This window comes from Hyperoodon ampullatus (genome assembly GCF_949752795.1).
Source record: "Hyperoodon ampullatus genome assembly, chromosome: 7".
Taxonomy (NCBI): Eukaryota; Metazoa; Chordata; class Mammalia; order Artiodactyla; family Ziphiidae; genus Hyperoodon; species Hyperoodon ampullatus.
Window position 1 is genome coordinate 59,176,285 of NC_136920.1, and position 23,591 is coordinate 59,199,875.

Consider the following 23,591-nt stretch of genomic DNA (forward strand, 5'->3'; position numbering starts at 1 on the left):
CTAGCCTACTTTAAACATGCTCAGAACACAGCAGCCTACAGTTGGGCAAAATCGTCTAGCACAAAGTCTATTTTGTAATGTTGAATATCTCATGTAATTTATTGAATACTATATTTTAAGTGAAAAACAGGATGGTTATATTTTTACAGAATGGTTGCAAGTGTAAATCAGTTCTTTACCCTCGATCACATGGCTGACTTGGAGCTGCAGCTCACTGCTGCTGCTGCTGCCCAGCATCACAAGAGAGTTTTGTGTTGCATACTACTAGCTCAGGAAAAGCACAAAATTCAGAATTCAGAGTATGTTCCTACTGAATGCTTATTGCTTTGATACCATTGTAAAGTTGAAAAATCTTAAGCGAACCACCCTGATTTGGGGACCATCTGTATAACCTTTGTAAATGGTAAGGTTCTTTAAAAAGTTTAAAGTAGTGTGTAAACTACAACACTAATTTTAAACACTGCAACCTGTTGTGCATATGGTACTTCCAAGTGTTCATCCTTCAACCCTGGAACTTTTTTCTTGTCATTTTGTGCTCATAGATTTTGCTGTTGATTTGAAAGAAATACTTCAGGTGGTTTTAAGGGCAGCAGCAGGCTATTTGCAAAACGGTCTGGGAATGAATGCCAGCTCCACTAAGAGGGAGGTCTTTAGCACCTCTGTCTGTTGTCCTCAGTCATCATGCCACCACCTGGCTCACCATTGCTTGTTCTGCCCAAGATGAGCTATCGGTAGAGGCTTCTCTGAATATTGGAAGTAAATGCTGTAGAGATGTGAAGCCAAGTAGTTGACTGAGATACGCCAAGAAGTGCCAAGCACTTTGAAACTTTTTCCAGAGTTGTTTTTTGGAGTAGCATGAAGGATGGTTCGTTATTTATTCAACTATGCATTTAGTGCCCATTATATGCTGGAAATATCCTGGGTATTGGGGATACGAGACAAAATAAACAGAATCCTTGTTCTCATGGAACTTATAACTCTAATGGGGGAAAGAATAAACAAATATGCAAGAAAATATATCAGTTAGTGATTGGTGTCAATAGGAAAAGTAAAGCAGGAATTGGGGACAGAGAATAACAGTAGCAGTTATTTTTAGATAGGTTGGTTAAGGAAGTAATTTCTGGCAGGGTGAAATTTGTGCAGAGACCTGAATGAAGTAAGGGAGTATGCCATTTGAATATCTGGGGGAAGGGCATTTTAGGTGTGGGAAAGCGCAAGTGCAAACACCCTGAGGCATAAGCATACATGTGTGTTCAGGGAACAAGGAGGTCATTGTGAGTGGAGTGGAGAAAGCAAGGGATAGTGGTAGGAGTTGCAACTAGAGAGGTGGGCATGTGAGACCAGATCATATAAGGTCCTGTAGACCTTTATAAGGACTTTGGATTTTATTCTGAATAAGATGGGAAGCTATTGCAGAGTTGTGTTTGCTGACACAAGTAATGTAGACTTACTGTGGTTCAACCCCAGGGAACAGGGGAAATTCCATACTTGGCTCTGGAGAGGGAGCTAGACGGAACTTGCACAACAGGCACTTATCTTACTTGTCTTACTTAAGAAGTAAAATCAGGTTGGATCGGGAGCATATCGCAACTAAGATCCTAGACAGCTGGCAGGAATAGAAGTCAGGCAGACAGTGCTTTTATTCTCTCATAACTGCCTGTGTGTGTCCAGCAGGGACCCAGTAGGTAGATTTACTGCCTCCATGGTGGGATCTATCAGGGTCCAAACAGAGCACAAGGGGCCCCGAGTTAAAGGAGGGTTAGGGAGGGGCCTGCTATTCCAGAGGAGAAACCAGTGCTGGGTTGGGAGACTAGGGAGACTGGGAAACTCAAACTCATCTAGCACAGTGGAAGTAGCTTGGACATTGGAATCAGAAGACCTGGTTATTCTCTCAATTCTTAGTTATGAGACTTTGGGCAAGTTGCTTCATTTCTCTGGACTTAAGTTTATCCACCTATAGTACAGTGAAAATAATACCTATTTTGCAAGATCATTGTGATCTTATAAGACTTATAGGGACTAATAAGGTAAATTGGTAGCACAGTACTTGTCACCTGGTAGATCTTCAATAAATAGTAGCTGCTGGTAGTAGAGGTAATATTTATAATAGTAGTAATGGTTGTTTACCTTTACAGAATGCTCATTGTATACCAGCCATTGTTTTAAACAGAATTCTTAGACATCTCAAATTTAAGTCCAAATCCAAATTTCTGTCCTTTACACCAAAACATGCTCCTTTCATAGTTCTCATCCCAGTAAATGGCATTTTTATTATTCCAGTTTCTCAAGTTAACTTTGGAGTCATCCTTGATGTCTTTCTTCCTCTCATACTCTATAGTCAACCTGTTAGTAATTCCCATCAGCTTGATCTTCAGATTATACCCAAAATATGACTACTTCCCACCACCCCCACCACTGCTACCACCCTATTTCAAGCCACCATTACCTTTCATATGGATCATTTTAATAGCATCCTAACTCATCTCCCTGATTCTCCTCTTGCCTTCCTGCTCTTTGATCTCAGCTCAACAAAGTAATCTTCTTAAAATGAAGTCAAATCAAGTCACTCTTCTGCTTGAAACACTCCTAATCTCATTTAGAATAAAAAACAACGTCCTTATACTGGCCTACAAGGCTGTACATGATTTAGCCTTCATCACCTGTCTGATCTCACTGCCTACTCTTTTCTCTTTCATTCACTGTGTGTGCTCCAGCTAAACTGGCCTTCATGCTATTTCTCAGACATGGTTCCACTTCAGGGCATTTGCCTTTGCTGTTTTCTCTACTTGGACAGTTTCCCCTCAAGAGACCTGCATGGCTTGCTCCTTCAGCTTTTTCAGGTCTCTGCTTAGATGTCACTCAATAACACTTTCTCTAACTATCTTATTTAAAATTGTACCTCCTCCCCTTGGTACTCCCTGTCCACCTTCAGAGGATTTCTCTAGCATTTACTGCCATGTGATATACAGTATATTTTACTTTTTAAAAAAATTTTGTGTCTTCCTCCCCCCTCCCAACTGGAATGTAAGCAGGAATTTTTATTAGTCTCGTTCACTGCTGTATCTCAATTCCTCTATCAAGCTTATGTAAGACAAATGGCATTTGACATAGAAAGTCTCAGGCAGTGTCTTCAAACTGGGCATCAAAATATCCTTAGAAACACAAATACATATATTCCTGAGCCCCATGCCAGATAGAGCATAGAGGATCTTCTATACCATGTGAAGGAGTAGGGATTTTATTCCCCAGGCTTTTGAGGGGAGTAATGCCCTTATCCAACCTATGCTTTAATAAAGAATATCAAGGATTAATTAGAGTTGGTTAGAATGGGGGAAAAGAGTCCCCTTAGGACTGTTTAATATTTCAGACAAGAGATATTGAAATTTGAACTAGAGAGCAGTAGCAATGAGAAAGGTAAGTTTATGAGGACTTGGTGATTGATTGGGTGTGAAAGAGTGGGAGGAATTTAGGATGACTTTCAGGGTTTCTCGCTTAAAGTGCCAGGTGGATGGATTGTCAGTAACTGTGAGACAGTCAATACTGGATGGAAGAATGGGCTCGGGGAAGAATGTTGAGTTTACTTTTGAATGTTGTGAGTTTGAACTGCTTATGGAGTTATCAGGAAGAAACGTTCAGGAAGTAGGTATGTGTGAAAGTAGATGTGGGTGAGTACTGCATTATAATAATTATTTTAAGAGATGTGAATTTCATATATCATGAACTAATCTAGACAACTACAGATCTATTTTCTGTCTCTGTAGATTTGCCTATTCTGGACATTTCATAAAAATGGAATCACAGAATATGTAGCCTTTTGTGACGGGTTTCTTTCACTTAATATGTTTTCAAGGTTCATCCATGTTGTAGTGTGTATCAATACTTCATTCCTTTTTATTTCCAAATATTCCATTGTATGGATATACCACATTTCATTTATCCATTCATCAGTTGAACATCTGGATTGTTTCCACCTTTTGACTATTATGGATAATGCTGCTATGAACATTTGTGTTCATACATTTTCATTTCTTCTGGTATATATCTAGAAGTGGCATTGCTGGGTCATGTGGTAACTCTGTGTTTAACTATTTGAGGAACTGTCAGGTGTTTTCCCAAAGTGGCCATGTCGTTTTACATTCCCACCAGCATTGTATAAGGGTCTAGATTTCTCCACATCCTTGCCAACACATTTTATTATCTTTTTGATTTTAGCCATCCTAGTGTATGTGAAGTGGTATCTTGTGGTTTCGATTTGCATCTTTTCATGTGCTTATTGGCCATGTATATAACTTCTTTGAAGAAATGTATGTTGAGATTCTTTTCCCATTTTTTAAATTGGGTTATTGGCCTTTTTAATATTGAGCTAAGAGTTCCTTATATATTTTAAATACAAATGCCTTATGTAAATGATCTGCAAAAATCTTCTGTCATTCTGTGGGTTGTCTTTCACTTTCTCGATGGTGTCCTTTAATACACGAAAGCTTTTAGTTTTCCTTGCCATTTTTTTAAATACATTTATCTATTTATGTATTTATTTTTGGCTGCGTTGGGTTTTCATTGCTGCACACAGGCTTTCTCTAGTTGCAGAGAACGGGGGCTACTCTTCGTTGCGGTGCATTTCTCTTGTTGCGGAGCATGGGCTCTAGGTGCGTGGCTTCAGTAGTTGTGGCTCTTGGGCTCAGTAGTTGTGGCTTACGGGCTCTAGAGTGCAGGATCAGTAGTTGTGGCGCATGGGCTTAGTTGTTCCACGGCATGTGGGATCTTCCCGGACCAGGGCTCGAATCCATATTGCCTGCATTGGCAGGTGTATTCTTAACCACTGTGCCACCAGGGAAGTCCCAAAAGTTTTTAGTTTTTTTTTTTTTTTCTTTTTTGCGGTACGCAGGCCTCTCACTGTTGTAGCCTCTCCCGTTACGGAGCACAGGCTCTGGACGCGCAGGCTCAGCGGCCATGGCTCACTGGCCCAGCCACTCCGTGGCATGTGGCATCTTCCTGGACTGGGGCACGAACCCGCGTCCCCTGCATCAGCAGGCGGACTCTCAACCACTGCGCCACCAGGGAAGCCCAGTTTTTAGTTCTGATGAATCCATTTTATCTATTTTTTTCCTTTCGTTGTTTGTGCTATTGGTATCATAATTACCATTGCCAAGTCTGAGGTCACAAAGGTTTAGGCTATCTTTTCTTCTTTCTTCTAAGAGTTTTATGTTTTTAGCTCTCTCATTTAGGTCTTTGATCCATTTGGGGTGCTAATCTTGACCTTGTCCCTTACTTACTTTGTGACCTCGGACTGTTCATTTGCCTTTTTTCAGCCTCACTTTTTTCATCTGTTAAAATAAAAGTTGATATGTGAGTACACAAAACAACGGAAAACAGATCAGTGGTTGCCACAGCTGGGAGTTGTGGGCAGGGTATTGACCACAAAGATGAGAGAACTTTTGGGGGTGGTGAAAATACTTTGTATCTTAATTGTGGTGGTGTTTGTACAACTATATACATTTTTCAGAGCTCACAGAACTGTATACCTAAAAGGAGTAAATTTTACTGTATGTATATTATACCTCAGTAAACCTAGCTTTTAAAAAAAAACACAAAAGCCTTACAACAACTCTACAAAGTATGTGTTATTCTTTTCCATTTTGAGGCTAGAGGAAACTGATAAGAAAGTTAGTGGACTTGCCTATGGTCCCACGTTTGGTATGTGGCAGTTCTAGGATTTTAACCTAAATCTGCCTGATTTTAGAGCTTGTGATCTTCCTACTCATTTTTAGCCTGTCCCTGAAACTATTAACAGTGTATGGATTCTGTCGTAAAAGGCTAACCTTCTCTTGAAAGCCAGGAACTCTGTCTGCCTGTGAGCCACTCCCCAGAAGTAGCTGTCTTATTCTTATCCCAAATTCTGAACCCCTGGCAGATCTCATTTCTGCCAGTCATTAGTTGAGATTGGAATCCATACTGTTGTGGAGTGCTACTCAGGCATGGTCTCCTGAGACTGTGGCCCTCATTTTGGAGCAGCAGGAGACCAGTTTCAAAACTGATGAGTTTCTTTGGTTATGAAAAGCAATTTCTAACTTTGTCCAATCAGCAGCACAGAGTACCTTCTCCGTAGGAGAGTGCTCAGATGTTTACAGGGCCCGTTGTGCTGCTTATTAGCACAGTCTTCCTTACTCTGGCTTATTTAGCAGAGAACCGGTCGGGTGGAAGAGAGATCCAGGGCAATCACCGTCATCATTTACATCTGCATGCCACTTTATAGTTTGCAGTGTATTTTAACATCTGTGAACTCTCTTAATTTTCTTAGCACCTTGCCAGGAGAGTGCTTATATTTAGAGAGAGTGTACTTGGCTGTATTCTTGGATAACTCTGGCTGCGTGTTTTTTCCTTAAATTGTGCTGCAGTGTGTATATCTCCTGTAACTTTTATCCTCAAATTGTTCTAGTTTCAGTTTGTCAATTGGCGGTAGTTTAATCTAGCCTCTTGCCCTGGGGTGATTTGGCAGGGCTGCGCACTGGGTACATTTCAAGTTCTATCCTCTGAATTTGACCAACATCATTTCCTTTTTTGCCTGTTTGACTGCCCCACCTTCCTCTCTTTGGGAACGCATCTTTCCTCCACCTCTCATTCCAGAACCCTGGACAGAGTAATTAATCTCAGAGCAATCGTCATCAAGCCAGCTGTTGACTTTAACTGCCTGACTTCAGCGTTTGACTTGTTTCCTATCCTGAGGTGCTATGGGAGAAATTAATGACCTAAAAAATTGTCCATCTATCATGTGAGCCTAGTTAGGAGGGAATTGTTTGATTTTTATGACGTGTAAATAATATGTTTGAAGACATTTTCAAATATGTGTTGGCCTGTGTGTCAGAGTTGGTTCCCTAAACAAGGGGGACAAATTGGCTCGGTAATAGAGCTTAATGACAGATTTTCCATTAATCAGAATGGAGAACGTGCTTCATTAAGATAATTAACAGATCACTTGTGCAGGTGATACTTATTGCACAGAAATTTCCTAGTTTCTTTCCCTTGAATAAGCTTTGAAAGAGATCTTGGCTGTGTTTCCTTGTTTGCATTAAAATGATCAATGGCCGTAAATTCCCATTTTTTTCCAAAACTGCTAGTAACTAGTATCCTGTCCTCTGTAAGTGCAAAAGGTGGGTGACACACTTGCTGCTCTTCCAGCAGTCTGTGTGTTTATCACCAGGTACTCAGACTCCCTGGTGAAGAGTAGAATTGCATCCTTTCCCAGCTCTTAGACCAGCAACCTTAGAATTAGAAAGGGCCTCAGAGAGCCTAAAGTAATTGATTTTACATCAGGACACTGAAGCCCAGAGAGGGGACGGGACTTGGCCAGTGCCACACAGTACACTCATGGTAGAGCCATCTGTGGGATAGTGGGACTAGAACTGAGAATCAAAAGGCCGGGGTTGACATTAGGCAAATTGTGTCACCTCTCTGCCTGTCAGTATCTTCATGTGTACAATGGGAAAAGTGTCTAGCATGGGCCAAATACAAACAAATGGCTTTTTTGTAGTCCTTTTTCTACTATACCGTGTTGCTTCTCTATGAGTGTAACCTGAAGATTATAGATCGGAAGTTGATGTCAGGGAGAATGAGCAATCATTAATCAATGCTGTTTTTTTGTTTGTTTGTTTGTGTCTCTGTAGGATTCTCAGTTGTCCACAATGAACCCTGTTTATAGCCCCGTGCAGCCTGGGGCTCCTTATGGCAACCCTAAGAACATGGCCTACACAGGTGAGTGGTGTGGGGATGGCTCTCATTTTGAGAAGTGGTGGTTAAGGATGTTATCTCATAACATTGTGAATGACTTTTGGTATACTGCACCTCCAAAAGCCCTAGTAAAGCTTGGGAACTTGTAGAAGGGAGACATGTCTGGGGTCTAGTGCAGATGGAAATGACATTCTTAAGACAATGGTCTATTGAATTGCCAACTAGGAGAAAGGAAGGGAGGTAACATTTATTTATTACTGAGTACCTACCATGGGCCTAGCCCTGCGCTGGGCACTTTTACATATCATGTTTAACTTTAATCTTAGAAGTAGTTGTACAGGGTGTGGTTTATTATCACCATTGCACAGATGAGAAACTACAGTTGAAGTAAGAGGCCACAAACAAAAATAGATATTTGAACCCTCTGCTGATTCTGAAGGCTGATCTTTTTCCTGACTGCATACCATGCTGTTTCCTACTGCACTGCCTTTGTGTATGTTGTCCCTCTGTCTAGAATGCCGCTGTCCCCTGACAACTTCACCTTATCCTTTAAGATCTCGGCTCTGAGCTCAGACAGCACTTTTCCAGGGAGAATTCTCTCCCTTACTTGGCCTTGGGCAAGCTTTTTTTAAATAATTAATTAATTTATTGATTGATTTGGGGCTGCGTTGGGTCTTTGTTGCTGCGTGTGGGCTTTCTCTAGGTGCGGTGAGCGGGGGCTACTCTTCGTTGCGGTGTGCAGGCTTCTTATTTGGTGGCTTCTCTTGTTGCGGAGCACAGGCTCTAGGCACGCGGGCTTCACTAGTTGTGGCTTGCGGGCTCTAGAGTGCAGGCTCAGTAGTTGTGGCACACGGACTTAGTTGCTGTGGGGCATGTGGGATTTTCCCGGACCAGGGCTCAATCCTGTGTCACCTGCAATGACAGGCGTATTCTTAAAGCTCTTTCAGATAATAGCTAGATGACTTTGGACAAGTTGCTTAACCTCCCTAAATTTAAATTTATTTTATAAATTGAGATAATGTTATCTATTTCACAGGATAGTTATGAGAATTAAACGAGATAATTAGTACTCCATAGGGAGAGAGGGAGGATTGTCTTTGTTTCTACTAATCACTGAAGATCAGTATCAGCCTGGAACTATGGGGTTTTTTGGCTGAGTTGTTTCTTCGTTGCTACGCTCAGGCTTTCTCTAGTTGCGGCGAGTAGGAACTACTCTTTGTTGTGGTGCATGGGCTTCTCATTGCGGTGGCTTCTCTTGTTGTGAAGCATGGGCTCTAGGTGCACGGCCTTCAGTAGTTGCAGCATGTGGGCTCAGTAGTGGTGGCTCACGGGCTTAGTTGCTCTGCTGCATGTGGGATCTTCCCAGACCAGGGATCGAACCTGTGTCCCCTGCATTGGCAGGCGCATTTTTAACCACTGTGCCACCAGGAAAGTCCCTGGAACTATGTTTTCAGTTAATTTTTCTGCTGGGATTCTAAGACTACACAGATAGTATAAACTCCACAGAAGTAGAATACATTCAAACTTCACACAGGCCAAGGTTTCAAATTCTTTGGGAAACTTTCTTTTTTACCCTTAGCTTCCTGTTGTCTCTGTACTTTTCAGACAAATTTTTTTCTTTTAAACTGACTTATGACTTCTCTAAATTCTCAGCTTTGTGCAGGGGAATTTGAGTTCCAGCTCTTGGCTTCTCCAAGGCCCAGAGCTTCATCTCCCATCCCCGCCATAGCTATGAAAAGCAAGCCCTTTGATTGCCCAGACCAAAAAACCTTCCCAGAGCATCCCCATATCAGTTCACTGTGAGAGTTCCTGATTTTTCATTTCATTTTTTGACCCTGGAGAATTTTTTCTTTCCTAAAATCTCAAGTCTGCCTGTGTTTGTTATATAACATAAACTGTTTGTTATACTTTTTATCCAGCTTTTCTAAGTGTTACGGAGTAGGCAGATTTTCAGGTTATCTTTTCCTCCACATTGCGAGAAATAAAGATCCAAGTGAGATAATCTGTAAGCAAATGCCAAATACAATGCTTTAGAGTAAACATTTGTTATTATTGTTAGTAACAATAATGGTTATGTTAAAGAGTGTTAATTACCATTTGGCAAGCACATACTAAGTACTTTATATATATTAATTATAATCTTATTAATCATAAACCCTATAGTACTCTTCTTTTAGCAAAGTAACTGGTAGTTTAATTCAGGTTGTATTACTTGGCCAGTATATGTAGCTTCTGAAGGATGAGGAAGGATTTGAACTCGGATCTTTATGATATCAAAGTGATATGCTTTCTGTTATAGCAAGCTGATTTGTCATAAAATATGTGCTTCTTTCACTGCTTCCAGTGATAAGCTAGGGGAGAGGGTTGTCTTTTCCGTTTCTAGGACTAGGGAGCCTCACCTTTGAGGAGCTAGGAGCCTGCTCCTGGCCAGAAATTTGGGGTAGACTGGGAAGGGGGCAGTAGAAGTGGAGGGTCAAGTCCATTGTGCTGTCATCTGCTTCAGGGGTAATGGGGTGGTGGACACAAGGAATAGAGAAGTTGGGAAAATTCCTGATTTGAAATTCTCTCTGAAATGTAAGAGGGAAATAAAATACAGCTTTGCAGTTATAATTCTGACACTAATTCCAATGTGCGAGTTCTTTCCCCACACCAAGCTGTTCTCTGACACCAGCTGGGTGTCCTACAGTTCAACTCAATTCTGACACTGTCTACCTGGAGATAACGTCAGTTCAGAGGTTGAGAGCTCAGCCCCGCAAAACTGTCCTCATTTCGGAAGCCAATCACAAGTCCAGGTTGTGACCTGTGCTTCTGACTGATTGGCTATAAATCAGAGGTTCCCATAACCCCCCTCCTTGGGTTCAATTAATTTGCCAGAGCAGCTCATAGAACTTAGGAAACCAGTTTACTCACTAGATTATTGGTTTATTATAAAAAGATGTAGTTCAGGAACAGACAGATGGAAGAGATGCATAGGGCAATGTATGAAGAAAGGAATGTGGATCCTCTAGAGCAGGGGTCTCCAACCCCCGGGCCATGGACAACTACAGGTCCAGGCCTGTTAGGAACCGGGCCTCACAGCAGGAGGTGAGTTGCAGGCTAGGGAGCGAAAGCTTCATCTGTCACCCCCCATTGCTCTCATTACCGCCTGAACACCCCATCCCCCACCATCTGTGGAAAAACTGTCTTCCATGAAACTTGTCCCTCATGCCAAAAAGGTTGGGGACCGCTGCTCTAGAGGGTGCCACTCTCCCAGCACCTCCACATGTTCAGCAGCCTAGAAGCTCTCGTCCTTTTTGGTTTTTCATGTTGGCTTCAGTACATAGGTGTGATTGGCCATTGCTGATTGATTCAACTTGCAGCCCCTCTCCTCTCCCCAGAGGTCAAGAGGAGGGGTGGGACTGAAAGTTTCAAATCTTCAGTAACATGCTTGGTCTCCTTGGCAACTAGCCCCCATCCTTAGGTGCTTTCCAAAAGTTACTTTATTAACATAAACTCGGGTGTGGTTGAAAGGGGTTTGTCATGAATATCAAGATATCCTTTGGGAATTCCCTGGCAGTCCAGTGGTTAGGACTCTGCACTTCCAATGCAGGGGCAGGGGTTTGATCCCTGGTCAGGCCGTAGGATCCTGTATGCCACACAGCGTGGACAAAACAACAACAGCAACAAAAAGACATCTTTATTGCTCTTATCACTTAGGAAATTTCAAGGGTTTTTAGGAACCCTGTGCCAGGAACAGGGATGAAGACCAAATATATACTTATTATGTTGCAATATCACAGCAATACAGTGTATTCCAGTGAACAGCTGGCTTCTAGCCAATTGACAGCATTCTCTCTCCTTTTAAAAGCTCTTTTACTGAGCACTTATTGTGTGCCAAAAATTGAGCTCAGTGTTTTACAGACTATTTATTTTTATACTTACAGTAATCCTATGAAGTGGTTATAACTAGCTCCTTGAACACCTTGGAAAAGTGAATTTAGAGAATATAATCTGTTCATATACTTTCAAATAACTGAATGTGTAGATAGTGTTGTAGACTGAATGTTTATGTCCCCCCAGATTCATATGTTGAAGCTCTGACCCGCAATGTCATAGTATTTGGAGATGGGGCCTTTGGGAGATAATTAGGTTTAGATGAGGTCATGAGGGTGGGGCCTTCATAGTGGGATTAGTATGCTTATAAGAAGAGGAGGAGACACCAGAGCTCTCTCTCTGCCGTGGGAGGACACAGCAAGAAGGCTGCCATCAGCAAACCAGGAAGAGAGAGCCCTCACTATAACTCAACCAGGCTGGCACCCTGATCGCATACTTCCAGCCTCCAGAATTGTGAGAAAGAAATTTCTGTTGTTTAAGCCACCCAGTCTATGGTATTTTGTTGTGGCAGCTCTAGCTGACAATAAAGGTAGTAAGTACAGTGAACACTTGAATATGCTTCACATAGATTCACCATGACAATGGGCTTTTTACAGACTGGACATTTCTTTTTCTGAAAGGCCTCAGAAATGTTTCTCTGCTAGAAGTTTGAAATGAAGTCAAGACCAAAACATTCTCTATTTTTCTTTTTCTCTTCTTTTCTTAAAATATTCTAATAGTGAGAGTGTCCAAGGATCACCAGAGGTCTGGTATATGTGCTGAAGAGAGGACAGGTTTTGGAACCTATCAGATCTAGAGTAGAATCTAGGCCCTGCCACTAATTAGCTGCGTGAGCTTGAGTGAGTTATTTAACCTTTCTGAATCTCGGTTTCCTCAACTGTGAAATGTGATAATGATCTATACAGATGGTTGGTTCATGGGTCCATGTTTATAAAGCCTCTGGCACCAGGCTCATAGCTGACACTCAGTTAATGGTTATCACAATGCACAGCAATGAGTATACCTCTGTAGGGGAAAGAATATGGGATATGGAGTTAGTGACTTAGATTACAGACCTGATTCTGCCACTTAAAAACTATGTGACATCAGTTAAATTATTAAACTTTCTGGGCCTCAGTATATCCTTTGCAAAAAGAAAAAGGACTAGGAATGCCTTCTTTACAAGGCAGCTGAGAGTAATAAATGTAACAGGGCCAACCATTGACTTGTAGTGAAGTTTCAAAAACCCAATTAGAAAAGAATTCTGAAATGTGAGAACAGATGGACCCCCTTACACTAACCCATCATTTTATAGGTGAGAAGATGGAGAAGTGTTTGAGGAAAGTGTTGGAGCTAGGTCTTGTACCTAGGTCTTCCCACAAAGTAACAACCAAGGTTTTATCCTTGAAAACCTTGTTTGTCAACATCCTGTCCTGGCCACTTCCCAATCTTCTGCTGGCCCAGACCAGCTCACATGCTCTCCCCACTCCTGTTCTGAGCCCTAAATGCATTTCCTGGCTTCAGCATGCAGCAAACATGTTAAATACTTCATATACCCCCCACAAAAGACATGACCCTCAAGGTTGCAAAGCTAGGAAATCGATCTGTTCAAATACTTCACTAGCGTTTTTCACCAGTTTGTTTTCCCCTAGAATGCTTTCTTTACTTAAAAAAATAAAGTCAATTTAAGAAGCAGATTTGGGGACTTCCCTGGTGGCACGGTGGTTACGAATCTGCCTGCCAATGCAGGGGACACAAGTTTCATCCCTGGCCCGGGAACACGCCACATGCTGCGGAGCAGCTAAACCCATGTGCCACAACTACTGAGCCTGCGCTCTAGAGCCTGCGAGCCACAACTGTCGAGCCTGCGCACCACAACTACTGAAGCCCACGTGCTCTAGGGCCCACATGCCACAACTACTGAGCCCGTGTGCCACAACTACTGGAGCCCGTGTGCCACAACTACTGAAGCCCGTGTGCCACAACAAGAGAAGCCACCGCAATGAGAAGCCCACGCACCACAACAAAGAGTAGCCCCCACTTGCCACAACTAGAGAAAGCCCTCGTGCAACAATGAAGACCCAATGCAGCCAAAAATAAATTTAAATGAAAAAAGTTTAAAAAAAGCAGATTTGTATTTGACCACGGCAGTTTATCAGCTAGAGGACCTTAATAATTAAGCTGACAGCCTGCAAATACAGTGAATAATCTGATATATCAGTAAGGTTTAAAAAAAAAAAATCTTTCTCTGCAGTGACCCAGGCCCTGTACCTTTCACCCTTCTCTGTTAAGGACCACCTGGTGGAGGTTTTAAGACTAACTGACATTTGTACTTCATTCTTTGCAAAGAACTTTTGTGTGTTTTTTCCCTATTTATTTCTTATAACAAGTCTGGGGAGATAGCCCTTATTTTCCAGATAAAATGACTGGGGATGAGCTTTCCCAAGGCCATGCTACTACTGAGCCCATGTGCCACAACTGCTGAAGCCCACATGCCTAGAGCCCGTGCTCCGCAACAAGAGAAGCCACCGCAATGAGAAGCCTGTGAACCGCAACGAAGAGTAGCCCCTGCTCACTGCAACTAGAGAAAGCCCACGCACAGCGACGAAGACCCAATGCAGCCAAAAAAAAAAAACACAAAAAACTACGAGTCAAGTTTTCCCTTTTAAAATAAATAAGTAAATAAATAAATACCTTTATGTTTCTCAGATTACCTCTTTCTTCCCCATCCTTCCCACCCTTTATCATTCAGGCCATTCTTACTCTTTCTTGGATTATTTACACTGCCCCCTAACTGGTCTTTCTGACTCCTATCACATACCTCCTCCCCAATGCATTCTTTACAAATCAACTAAAATCATTTTTCTAACTTGAAAATTTGACCACATCACTCAAGTGCTTAAAACCCTTTAATGATTCTTCACTGTCCTTTGGATAAAGTCGAAACTTCTTAGCTTGCAATAGGAGATTTTTATGACCTGACCATTGAGATCTCTCCAGCCCATCTTCTGCTCATCTTATCTATCCATATTCTCAGTCCAGATGGTGGCTGTCATTATGTTTTAGAGCTATAATTTCATTAGAGGTCATCAAGTACAATCTTATTCTCAGATGAGGAATCTGAGGTCTTATAAGTGCCTAAGGAAAGAACTTATTACAGTTCACAGTGAATTCAGTATCTGATTTACTAGTACCCAGCTTGCCCCTGGCATACCATGAATATTGTCTAAATATTTTTTAGGTAAATAGATGGATGGACAAATATCAAAGTTGGAAGTAGAAACCAAAACTTTGGCAGCCAATCTAGTTCTCTTTCTACTTACTTTATGCTGCTTCTTTATTTCCAAGAATGAATATGTATATATAAACATCTAGTATGTAGTTAGGCTCTCATTAGGTACTAAAACATTAGTAGCCATTGTTTTATTAGTCATCATTATATCCCCAGAGCCTAGCACAAAGATGGGTACAGAGTAGATTCTCGGTAAATTTCAAAGGGAGAAGTGAAGGAGAAGAGAAAGAAAGAAAGGAAGGAAAGGAGAGAGGGAGGGAGGGAGAGAGAAGAGGAGGGGAGGGGATGGGGTCACATCAGAGAATTATGAGATGGGGCTGAGGGAAAGACTCCTTTGATCTGGCTGCCCTTTCTAATGAGTAGCCCTCTGCCATGGCAGGAGGAGTCTCGGATAGGTTGCCAGTGTGGGAGAGATTGTTATTGCTTTGTAGGTGAATGAACTGAGGCTCAGAGAATTTAATTTGGATGATCTGTTGTGACTGGTCGACCCTTTGGATGGACCAGATGGAACAGGGCCATTTTTCTCCTTATGAGTTATGAAGAGACAACAGAGATCCTCAGAGAAAACAAAAGGGATCTTCTCCCCTTGCCTACTTGGTTTATAGCAAAATTTCTTTTTTAGAACAATGATAGTTGAAGTCTAACAATTCCTTCGAGCTTCTTAAAAAGGAATAGGTATCCTCAAACCTACATTACCTCTGTAGTCAGCTTTGGACTGGCTTACTTTGGGTCTCAGCCTCTTTGCTAACAAAGCCCGATTTGACTTCTAAAAACAAAATTAACTTTCAGTTATAAGATAAATAAGTACTAGGGATGTAATGTACAACATGATAAATATAATTAACACTGCTGTATTTTATATATGAAATTTACTAAGCAAATCCTGCGTCCTCATCACAAATAAAAAATATTTTTTTCTATTTTTTTAATTTTGTATCTGTATGAGATTATGGATGTTCAGTAAACTTATCGTGATAACCATTTCATGATATATGTAAGTCAAATCATTATGCTCTACACCTTAAACTTATACAGTGCTGTATATCAATTATATCTCAATAAAACTGGAAGAAAAAAATTGGATTCGCCTATACCAAATTTTCTCTGAAGCTTTAGAAAACAAGGGTCCGCAGAACCCCATGTAATAATAGATAAGAAGTAAAATACTTTACAACTTTACCATTTGTAATTTCATTGAATCCTTATAACAGTTGTATGAGGTAGAAATTTTTACTAAAATATTCTTTTTAACAGATGAAGAAAGACTAAGAAAGGTCAATAAGTGTGTACAAGTTTTTACTGCTTGTAAGTGGAAAAGCTAAGACTAGAGCTTAGGTTTACTGGAATCTAAATCCAATTCCAGTGTACTTCCCACTCCACCAGGCTGTCAGGCAAGGCCTCTCTGAGTTTTAAAGGAAACACAAGCAGTGTGTCTGCCTGTGATACATTATATGGATGTCAATACAAAAAGCAAATGGATTAAATCTTGTCTGGGCAAGAATCATGCACATTAAACTGATTTGCTCTTTGCTTGTGACTGATTTACTTGCCTGGATCACAAAATGATTTCCCGCTTTGGTAGGAAAGAAAGCAGTGTTTTCCCCCAAAGGAAGAAGTGTTGGCATTGAGTTATTATTCCCCTGCTCCTCTTGGCTTCCTGTTCTCTGAAGAAGTTGTTCATTAATTTCATGTCTTTCTAGACTGTGAGCTCCTTAAGTATAAAAGTCAAGAACCTCCTGTGCCTGGAAGAGAGCAGGCAGTTAGTTACTCATTAAATATTCATTGAGTTAAGTTATCATTATGTTTATATTAATTATAAATTACTGTTGCTGTAGGTAATTATTTTATAGTAATAACTACCATTAATGACTGTCAAATGGAGTGCCAGGCACTTTATAAACACTGTTGTGAATTCTCATGATAACTGTCAAAGGAAGAGCTATTACGTATGAGGGAATAAGGTTCAACTATGTTAAGTAACTTTCCCAAGGTCTTATAGCTTGTGTTACCTTAAGTGGAAAATAAGTATATGTAAAAAAATTTTTTACTTTATTTATTGTGGTAAAATATACATAAAATTTACCATTTTAACTATTTTAAGTGTATAATTTAGTGGCATTAAGTACACTCACAATGTTGTATAAACATATTCATTATTTCCAGAACTTTTTCATCACCCCAAACAGAAATTCTGTATCCATGAAATAATAATTCTCCCTTTCCTCTCCGTCCAGCCCCTGGTAACCTCTAATCTACTTTCTGCCTCTATGAATTTGCCTACTTTAGATATCTCACATAAGTGGAATCATACAGTTTGCCTTTTATTTGGCTTATTTCACTTAGCATAATGTTTTCAAGGTTCATCCATGTTGTAGCATATATAAAAATTCATTCCTTTTTGTGGCTGGTTAATATTCCATTTATGCCACATTTTGTTTATCCATTCAACATTTGTCTCCTTAAATCCCCTAGAATAAACTTTAGTAGCCCTTTGAGGTTGAACCGTGGCTGTTAGCCTCTGTGCTGGTCCCTCAGCCAGCAAAAGCAGCAATGAGCAATCAAACACATAAACCCAGTATTTAGAGGACAAGGTCATTATGGCTAGCCCTAGCTCCAGCAGGCCATGCCAGCAACTCAGGCCTTCACCCCTACTGCTGCCTGCCTGTGGGAAGGGGCAGGGTAGCTGCTGGGCAAAAGACTGAAATTAACTGAAATTTACCAGCCTCTACATCAAGCTCCCTCTGGATGCTGCATGTTTTTGGTTTTTTTTTTGCCATACACGGGCCTCTCACTGTTGTGGCCTCTCCCATTGCGGAGCACAGGCTTCGGACGCGCAGGCTCAGCGGCCATGGTTCACGGGCCCAGCCGCTCCGCGGCATGTGGGATCTTCCCGGACCGGGGCATGAACCCGTATCCCCTGCATCAGCAGGCGGATTCTCAACCACTGTGCCACCAGGGAAGCCCATGCATGTTTTTTTGACTAGACTCCTGTTCTGAAATAGTTACTTCAGACAGTTTCTGCCAGTTCGGGTTTGGTGGAGAAATGGATTTTTGGAGCTTCCTATTCTGACATCTTCCAGGACATCACTCCCAGTATAGGTATCCTAAAAACAAACAAACAAACAAAAATGGTGTCATATAAAAAAAGGTTCGTTACCATTGCATAAAAGAAAATATAAGGCAAGGATTTTTTTTTTCCTTTCCAGGTAAGGTCTTAATACATCCATAATTTTTTGCAAATAAAGAATAGCCATCATCCTGCTTGATGGTAGGAAACATGTGCTTTCCATGTATTTGTTCACAGTGACAGATAGATTTTCAGAATTAGCTGAAGTAACAACAGTGTATTCAGTCATTGGCATATTTTTATTAAATGATGGAAATACTGTCCTATAGCTCACTTTGTTTCCTGTCTTCTACCCTGGTGAAAAAAAATTTATTCATTAGCATGCTGAGAGCTTTGAATCAAGATTTAGGTGCGTTTATGCCTGAAGGGATTTCATTTAAGGTTTTTTGCTTTAAGGTATTTCAGACTTGCTTTGCCACCCTCCAGGGTGCTAGCCCTCATGTCTTTCCTCTGGAAATACTTTCTTGGATAGGCAGCAGGTTTGCTGAACAGAGCACTGGGGAACACCAGGTTCCAGCCCTGAATCTAATAATATTAGTTCTGTAGTGACTATTCATTGAGTAACAGGTTATACCAGATATGAGCTGGGTGCTTTATATAGTTCATCTCATTTAATCTTCCTAACATTCCAGAAGATAGATGCTATTATTCAGTTTTATAGATGAAAAAACTGATGCAGGGAGGTTAAATGACTTTTCCAAGGTCAAAGGATTTCAGTACAGTTTTGCTGGGCTCTAGAGACTCTTCTCTGACCTCTATGAGGGGAAGGCTAGAACTTAAAGGTTCCTTTATTTTGGCTCAGCTTGCTCATTCAAAAAATGAGGAGGTTAGGGATATATTATACAACATGGGGAATATAACCAATATTTTATAATAACTATAAATGAACTATAACCTTTAAAAATTATGATTCACTATATTGTACACTTATAACAATATATTGTACACCAACTATACTTCAATAAAATAGTAAAATAAATAAATTTTTTTAAAATGAGGGGGTTGCTTCTCAAGATGCCTTAGGAGCTATTAAAGGGCAGGGTTAAGCAAAACAAGTGCTCCCTTCCCCGCCAGTAGATGTCTGCTCAGGCCGATTTTATATATAAACTTCCAGGTGAGATTTTGTTTGACAAGAGGGTTCTCTTGCCACAGGCAGGGGGAGCTAAATGAACTGGTCAGGATGAACTCTCACCTTCCAGTTTCTTATATCCTCTATTCTTCAAATTGTAAGATTATCAATTTTGTGAAACACATACATTCAATGACTGTGTGTCTTTTGTGTATGTTGCCTCTCCATGGACTCGCTACCTTAACCAGCACAGATCTGTAAGAAGGGGAAAGACACAGACATGTAAGGAGACAGTTACAGTACAGTGAGACATGCTGTCTCAGAGGGATGTGCCACTATATTCCAAGAGCCTAACATAATAAATAGATGTACAAATTGCTGTGGAAACAAAGTGGGCATAGGGGAGGGGCCATAACTCTGTCAGAGGTTGTTATCAGGAAAGGGTTCTGAGAAGCCAAGCATGGGATTAGGTCTTGAAGCATGAGGTGGAGTTCTCAGTTCCAGGTCTGGTTCTGCTACTGATAACTGCAAGACACTGGGCAAGTCTTGCCTTCACTTCCCATCCAGGCTGTGAGGGACTTACGTGAGTTATTTAGCAATTTCCCTTCCATCTCTAACATTCTGGGCATTGATCTATAAATTTTCATTAGATTTCTTTCATTGTAAAACTACTGACTAACTCATTCCCTTAATCTATTTCTTTTGCCTCTTCTTGAACACAATTTTCTGTGCCCCTTCTTGGAATCCCTGGTATTAATGAAAAGTTCAGAAACAAGGAAGGTGAGGTGAACTCAGTACACTTACTCAGAACCCTCTCCTACAGTGACAGTAGCTTCTGTCAGCCCAGGTCTTCTTGCCCTAGGGCTCCTTATATCCTTGGGCAAGATCAATAAGAAACCATGGAAAACCTTTTCACAAGGATCCTCCTATGAAAAGTTAGGGATAAGCCATAGCCACCTCCAGTGAGTGTGTTCCCTTTTCCTGCTACATAAGCTCATGCAATTTAATTTAATTTTCTATTAGTTATAATTCTTAGTTAATGGAAATATAATTTAGTACTTATACTGAATTATACTTAACCCTGAATGGTATTTAGTATAGTATTTATATTAAATTATAATTAACCCTGAATACAACTGAAAATGGGTGGACTTTGATTAAGGACTGGAAGAGCTTTTGCTTATGCTGTATAGATTCTCATTGGAATGATTTTTGTTGCTTAATGTAGTGGGGAGAGTCCCTGTTTGAAGTCAGAGGACTTGAATTTGAATCCTGGCTCTGCCTGTAACTAAAAACTGCAACTCATTTTACTTCGAGGGCCTCAGTTTCCTCCTCTGTAAAGTAGGAAAAATAACACCTACCTTATCTGTCACTTGTTTGTAAGACTTTAAGGAGATAATTGATCTCTAAGAACTTTTCAAATAAGGACACAGCTAGTCAGGAGTGGAGCTGGGTCAGTGACTGCACTGACTGTTCTTATCCTGGAGGTTAACTGCTTGGGCAGGCTGAGGCCTCAGAAGAGGTCAGGAGGTTGATGAGATTAGCAACTTTACTAGTGCTGAAACATTCTTTTATGTGTGTTTTGAAGATAGCTCCCTGGCATTTGGGGGCAGAATTGGCCTAATTCCCAGACTTGTACTTCTCAAATAATCATAAGGTTTGGGGGTAGGAATGGAGGAAGTCCAGAGCTTAGGAAAAAAGATACCTGGGGAGAGATGACACCCTCTTATGCCTCAAACACTACAGAGCTAAGTTGTTTCTCCTGTGGGTGAGTTAGTAATAACAGCTATCTCTCATTAACAGTAATGGTTGCTGTTTGTTGCGCATCCATTATCAGCCACGCACAGTGTTTGGAAACTTTCCTAATGTACCTGACATCAGAGGAGAGCAAATTCAGCCTGGAAATAACCCAGAGCAGGTACTCCAAGGTTAAACTTTATTTGAAGTCTGTTTGAAGTTTATCTTCAAAATTCATATGAGTTTTACCTTGTCACCTTTATATAGTCATATTTGTTTTCCTTAAAATAAATACTTTAAATTGTTCGGTAATTTTTTTGTATTTGGTAAAATTAACATTCCAAGAAAGTGCATCGTATTTATTCAGTGCTTTCATGTACCCTTTAGCATATTGTTGAGTACCCACAGGGGCTCCTTTATCTAGTTTGAGAACTATGTCATCATTATTTTATTTAATCCTTATTATCTAAGTTTTAATAGATGTAGATACAAGTCAAGAAAGATGGAGGGCTTCCCTGGTGGCGCAGTGGTTGAGAGTCTGCCTGCTGATGCAGGGGACATGGGTTCGTGCCCCGGTCCGGGAGGATCCCACATGCCGCGGAGCGGCTGGGCCCACGAGCCATGGCCGCTGAGCCTGCGCGTCCGGAGCCTATGCTCCGCAACGGGAGAGGCCACAACAGTGAGAGGCCCGCGTACCGCAAAAAAAAAAAAAAAAAGAAAGATGGAAAGACTTGTCCCTGTCACAGAGCCATAAAGTGGTAGAGCCAGAATCAAGTCTAAGTTTGGATGCTCCGTGCTCTTAACCACTGAGCTGTATGTTTTCTATATTATTTACTGCCTTATACTTGTTTATATTTCTGTAACACTCATTGCTCTTGCAGGCAATCACTCTGTCCTCAGTGTTTAACACAGTGCCTAACACCAAGTAGACTCTCAGTGAATATTGATTGATTGAACGAATAAATGACTAAAATGACTCATCAAGTTCCTAATATGAAACCTATTCAGAGATCCGTAAGTCTCTGGCAGATTGACCTCAGAGTTTGGAATAAGTGTTTTTGTTCTGAGACTCTCTTCTAAAGCAGTGATTCACAGTTAACGCTAAGCCAATGCTTCTACACAGAAAATAATATTTGTAGAGAATTCTAGATAAACAAGGTTGCCCAGGAGCTCCTTTGCTCCCCTTCCTTCCCAGACACTCCTACAGAGCTTAAGGAATCGGTACCTCAGTTCACCTGTATCTCACTGACAGCTCCTAAGCCATCATGAAGGATATCCACACACACAGTCTCTCTCTTCTTCTATATACACATCCACCCCTGATCATTACTATCAAGCACAGGTGTGTTGTGGACAAAGCTTGAGCGTCATTGTCTTAAAATTATTGTTGTTTTCTTAATAGCAGCTGGTAGTGAGTAGCCGATGCATTCTTTGGGAGATTAGTGAACCTCCACTGCTGACTTATCCTTTCTTCCAGAGTGTATTGCTTGGAGCTCCTAGGGGAATTTGTCTTATAAAAACCCACAGGCATTGTCCAGTGTTCTGAAGCATTTGGAATCTGGCCCTTAGTTAAAGAGAAACCTGTAGAAGCCTGTTAGTATTTGCTTTTAGGGGGATTTAGGGGTGGGGTGGGGAGGATTATTTTATCTATCTATCTATCTATCTATCTATTTATTTACTTACTTACTTACCTACTTACTTACTTACTTACCTTACTTACTTACTTACTGATGGTACGTGGGCCTCTCACTGTTGTGGCCTCTCCCGTTGCAGAGCACAGGCTCCGGACGCGCAGGCTCAGCGGCCATGGCTCGTGGGCCCAGCCGCTCCACGGCATGTGGAATCTTCCCGGACCAGGGCACGAACCTGTGTCCCCTGCATCAGCAGGCGGACTCTCAACCACTGCGCCACCAGGGAAGCCCGATTGTTTTATTTTTGCTTAAAAGAAGTGGGGAGCTATAAGCAAGATGAATATCCTGATACAGTGAATCTCTTCTTAGGCTTGGAGAGACTATTCCAACATCTGAAGGTGGCCAATTGTGAGTTTCCAAAGTCTCTATGACTGATTGATTTATACCTTATAGCAGTGGCTTCTAAGGGTAGTCCCCAAACCTAGGAATTTGTTAGAAATGCAAATTCTTGGGCCCTACCCCAGATCTACTGAATTACAAACTCCAGAGATGGTTCCCCAGCAGTCTGTGTTTTCACAAGCTCCCCACGTGATTCTGATGCTCATATCTTCCATTTAATAAATGTTCAATAAGTAAGCTTTTTCTTCTTTCCCAATTCAGTGAGCTTGTCTAGGAATCTTGCCATCATAAATGTCATAATTCCTCTGAGAAATACCTTTTGGATTCAGAACAGCTTTAGAAACAGAGGCTGTGTGTTAGCTTGGAGATGTGTCAGCTGTGACACGTCAGCTGGGCCAGCTGTGGCTGGCCCCTTCTCAGACAGATTGGGAGGTCTGTGACCAGGCAGTTCTAACCCTGGACAGAGGAGTAGAAGCTACAGTTTTTAGAAAGATGGCCAACAATCCTACCTTTTTCCCTCTACATCTTAGGAGAACTAAATAATTGGCCCCAAAAATTGGCTTTAAAAGGACTCATGTTGGGTAAGGTCAAAAGTATGATTACTTGAAAATTGATTAGTTGTTGGGGAAGGTACTTGAATTTAAGAGTCTAAATCAGATTTTTGCCAGTACTGCTCTCAGCAGGAAAAGAGGCAGAAAAATCAAAAGTCCTTGGTCTTGTTTAAGCTACAGAACCACACTTCTTGTTACCTCCAAAGGC

At 41.2% G+C, this 23,591-nt stretch overlaps 1 protein-coding gene across 3 annotated transcripts in view; it reads left to right on the forward strand.

Annotated features, from left to right (window-relative positions):
* FAM168A (family with sequence similarity 168 member A) overlaps positions 1-23,591 on the forward strand; it is a gene marked incomplete at both ends in the record, with an annotated part of 134,940 nt that overhangs the window by 70,535 nt on the left and 40,814 nt on the right. For 2 of the 3 annotated variants that reach the window (XM_079708736.1, XM_079708737.1), the window contains one exon: positions 7,680-7,749. In XM_079708736.1, the coding sequence (XP_079564862.1) occupies positions 7,680-7,749 (70 nt within the window). Of the gene's footprint in view, positions 1-7,661; positions 7,750-23,591 lie in introns of those variants that run through there. The other variant, XM_079708735.1, reaches the window with a different exon arrangement.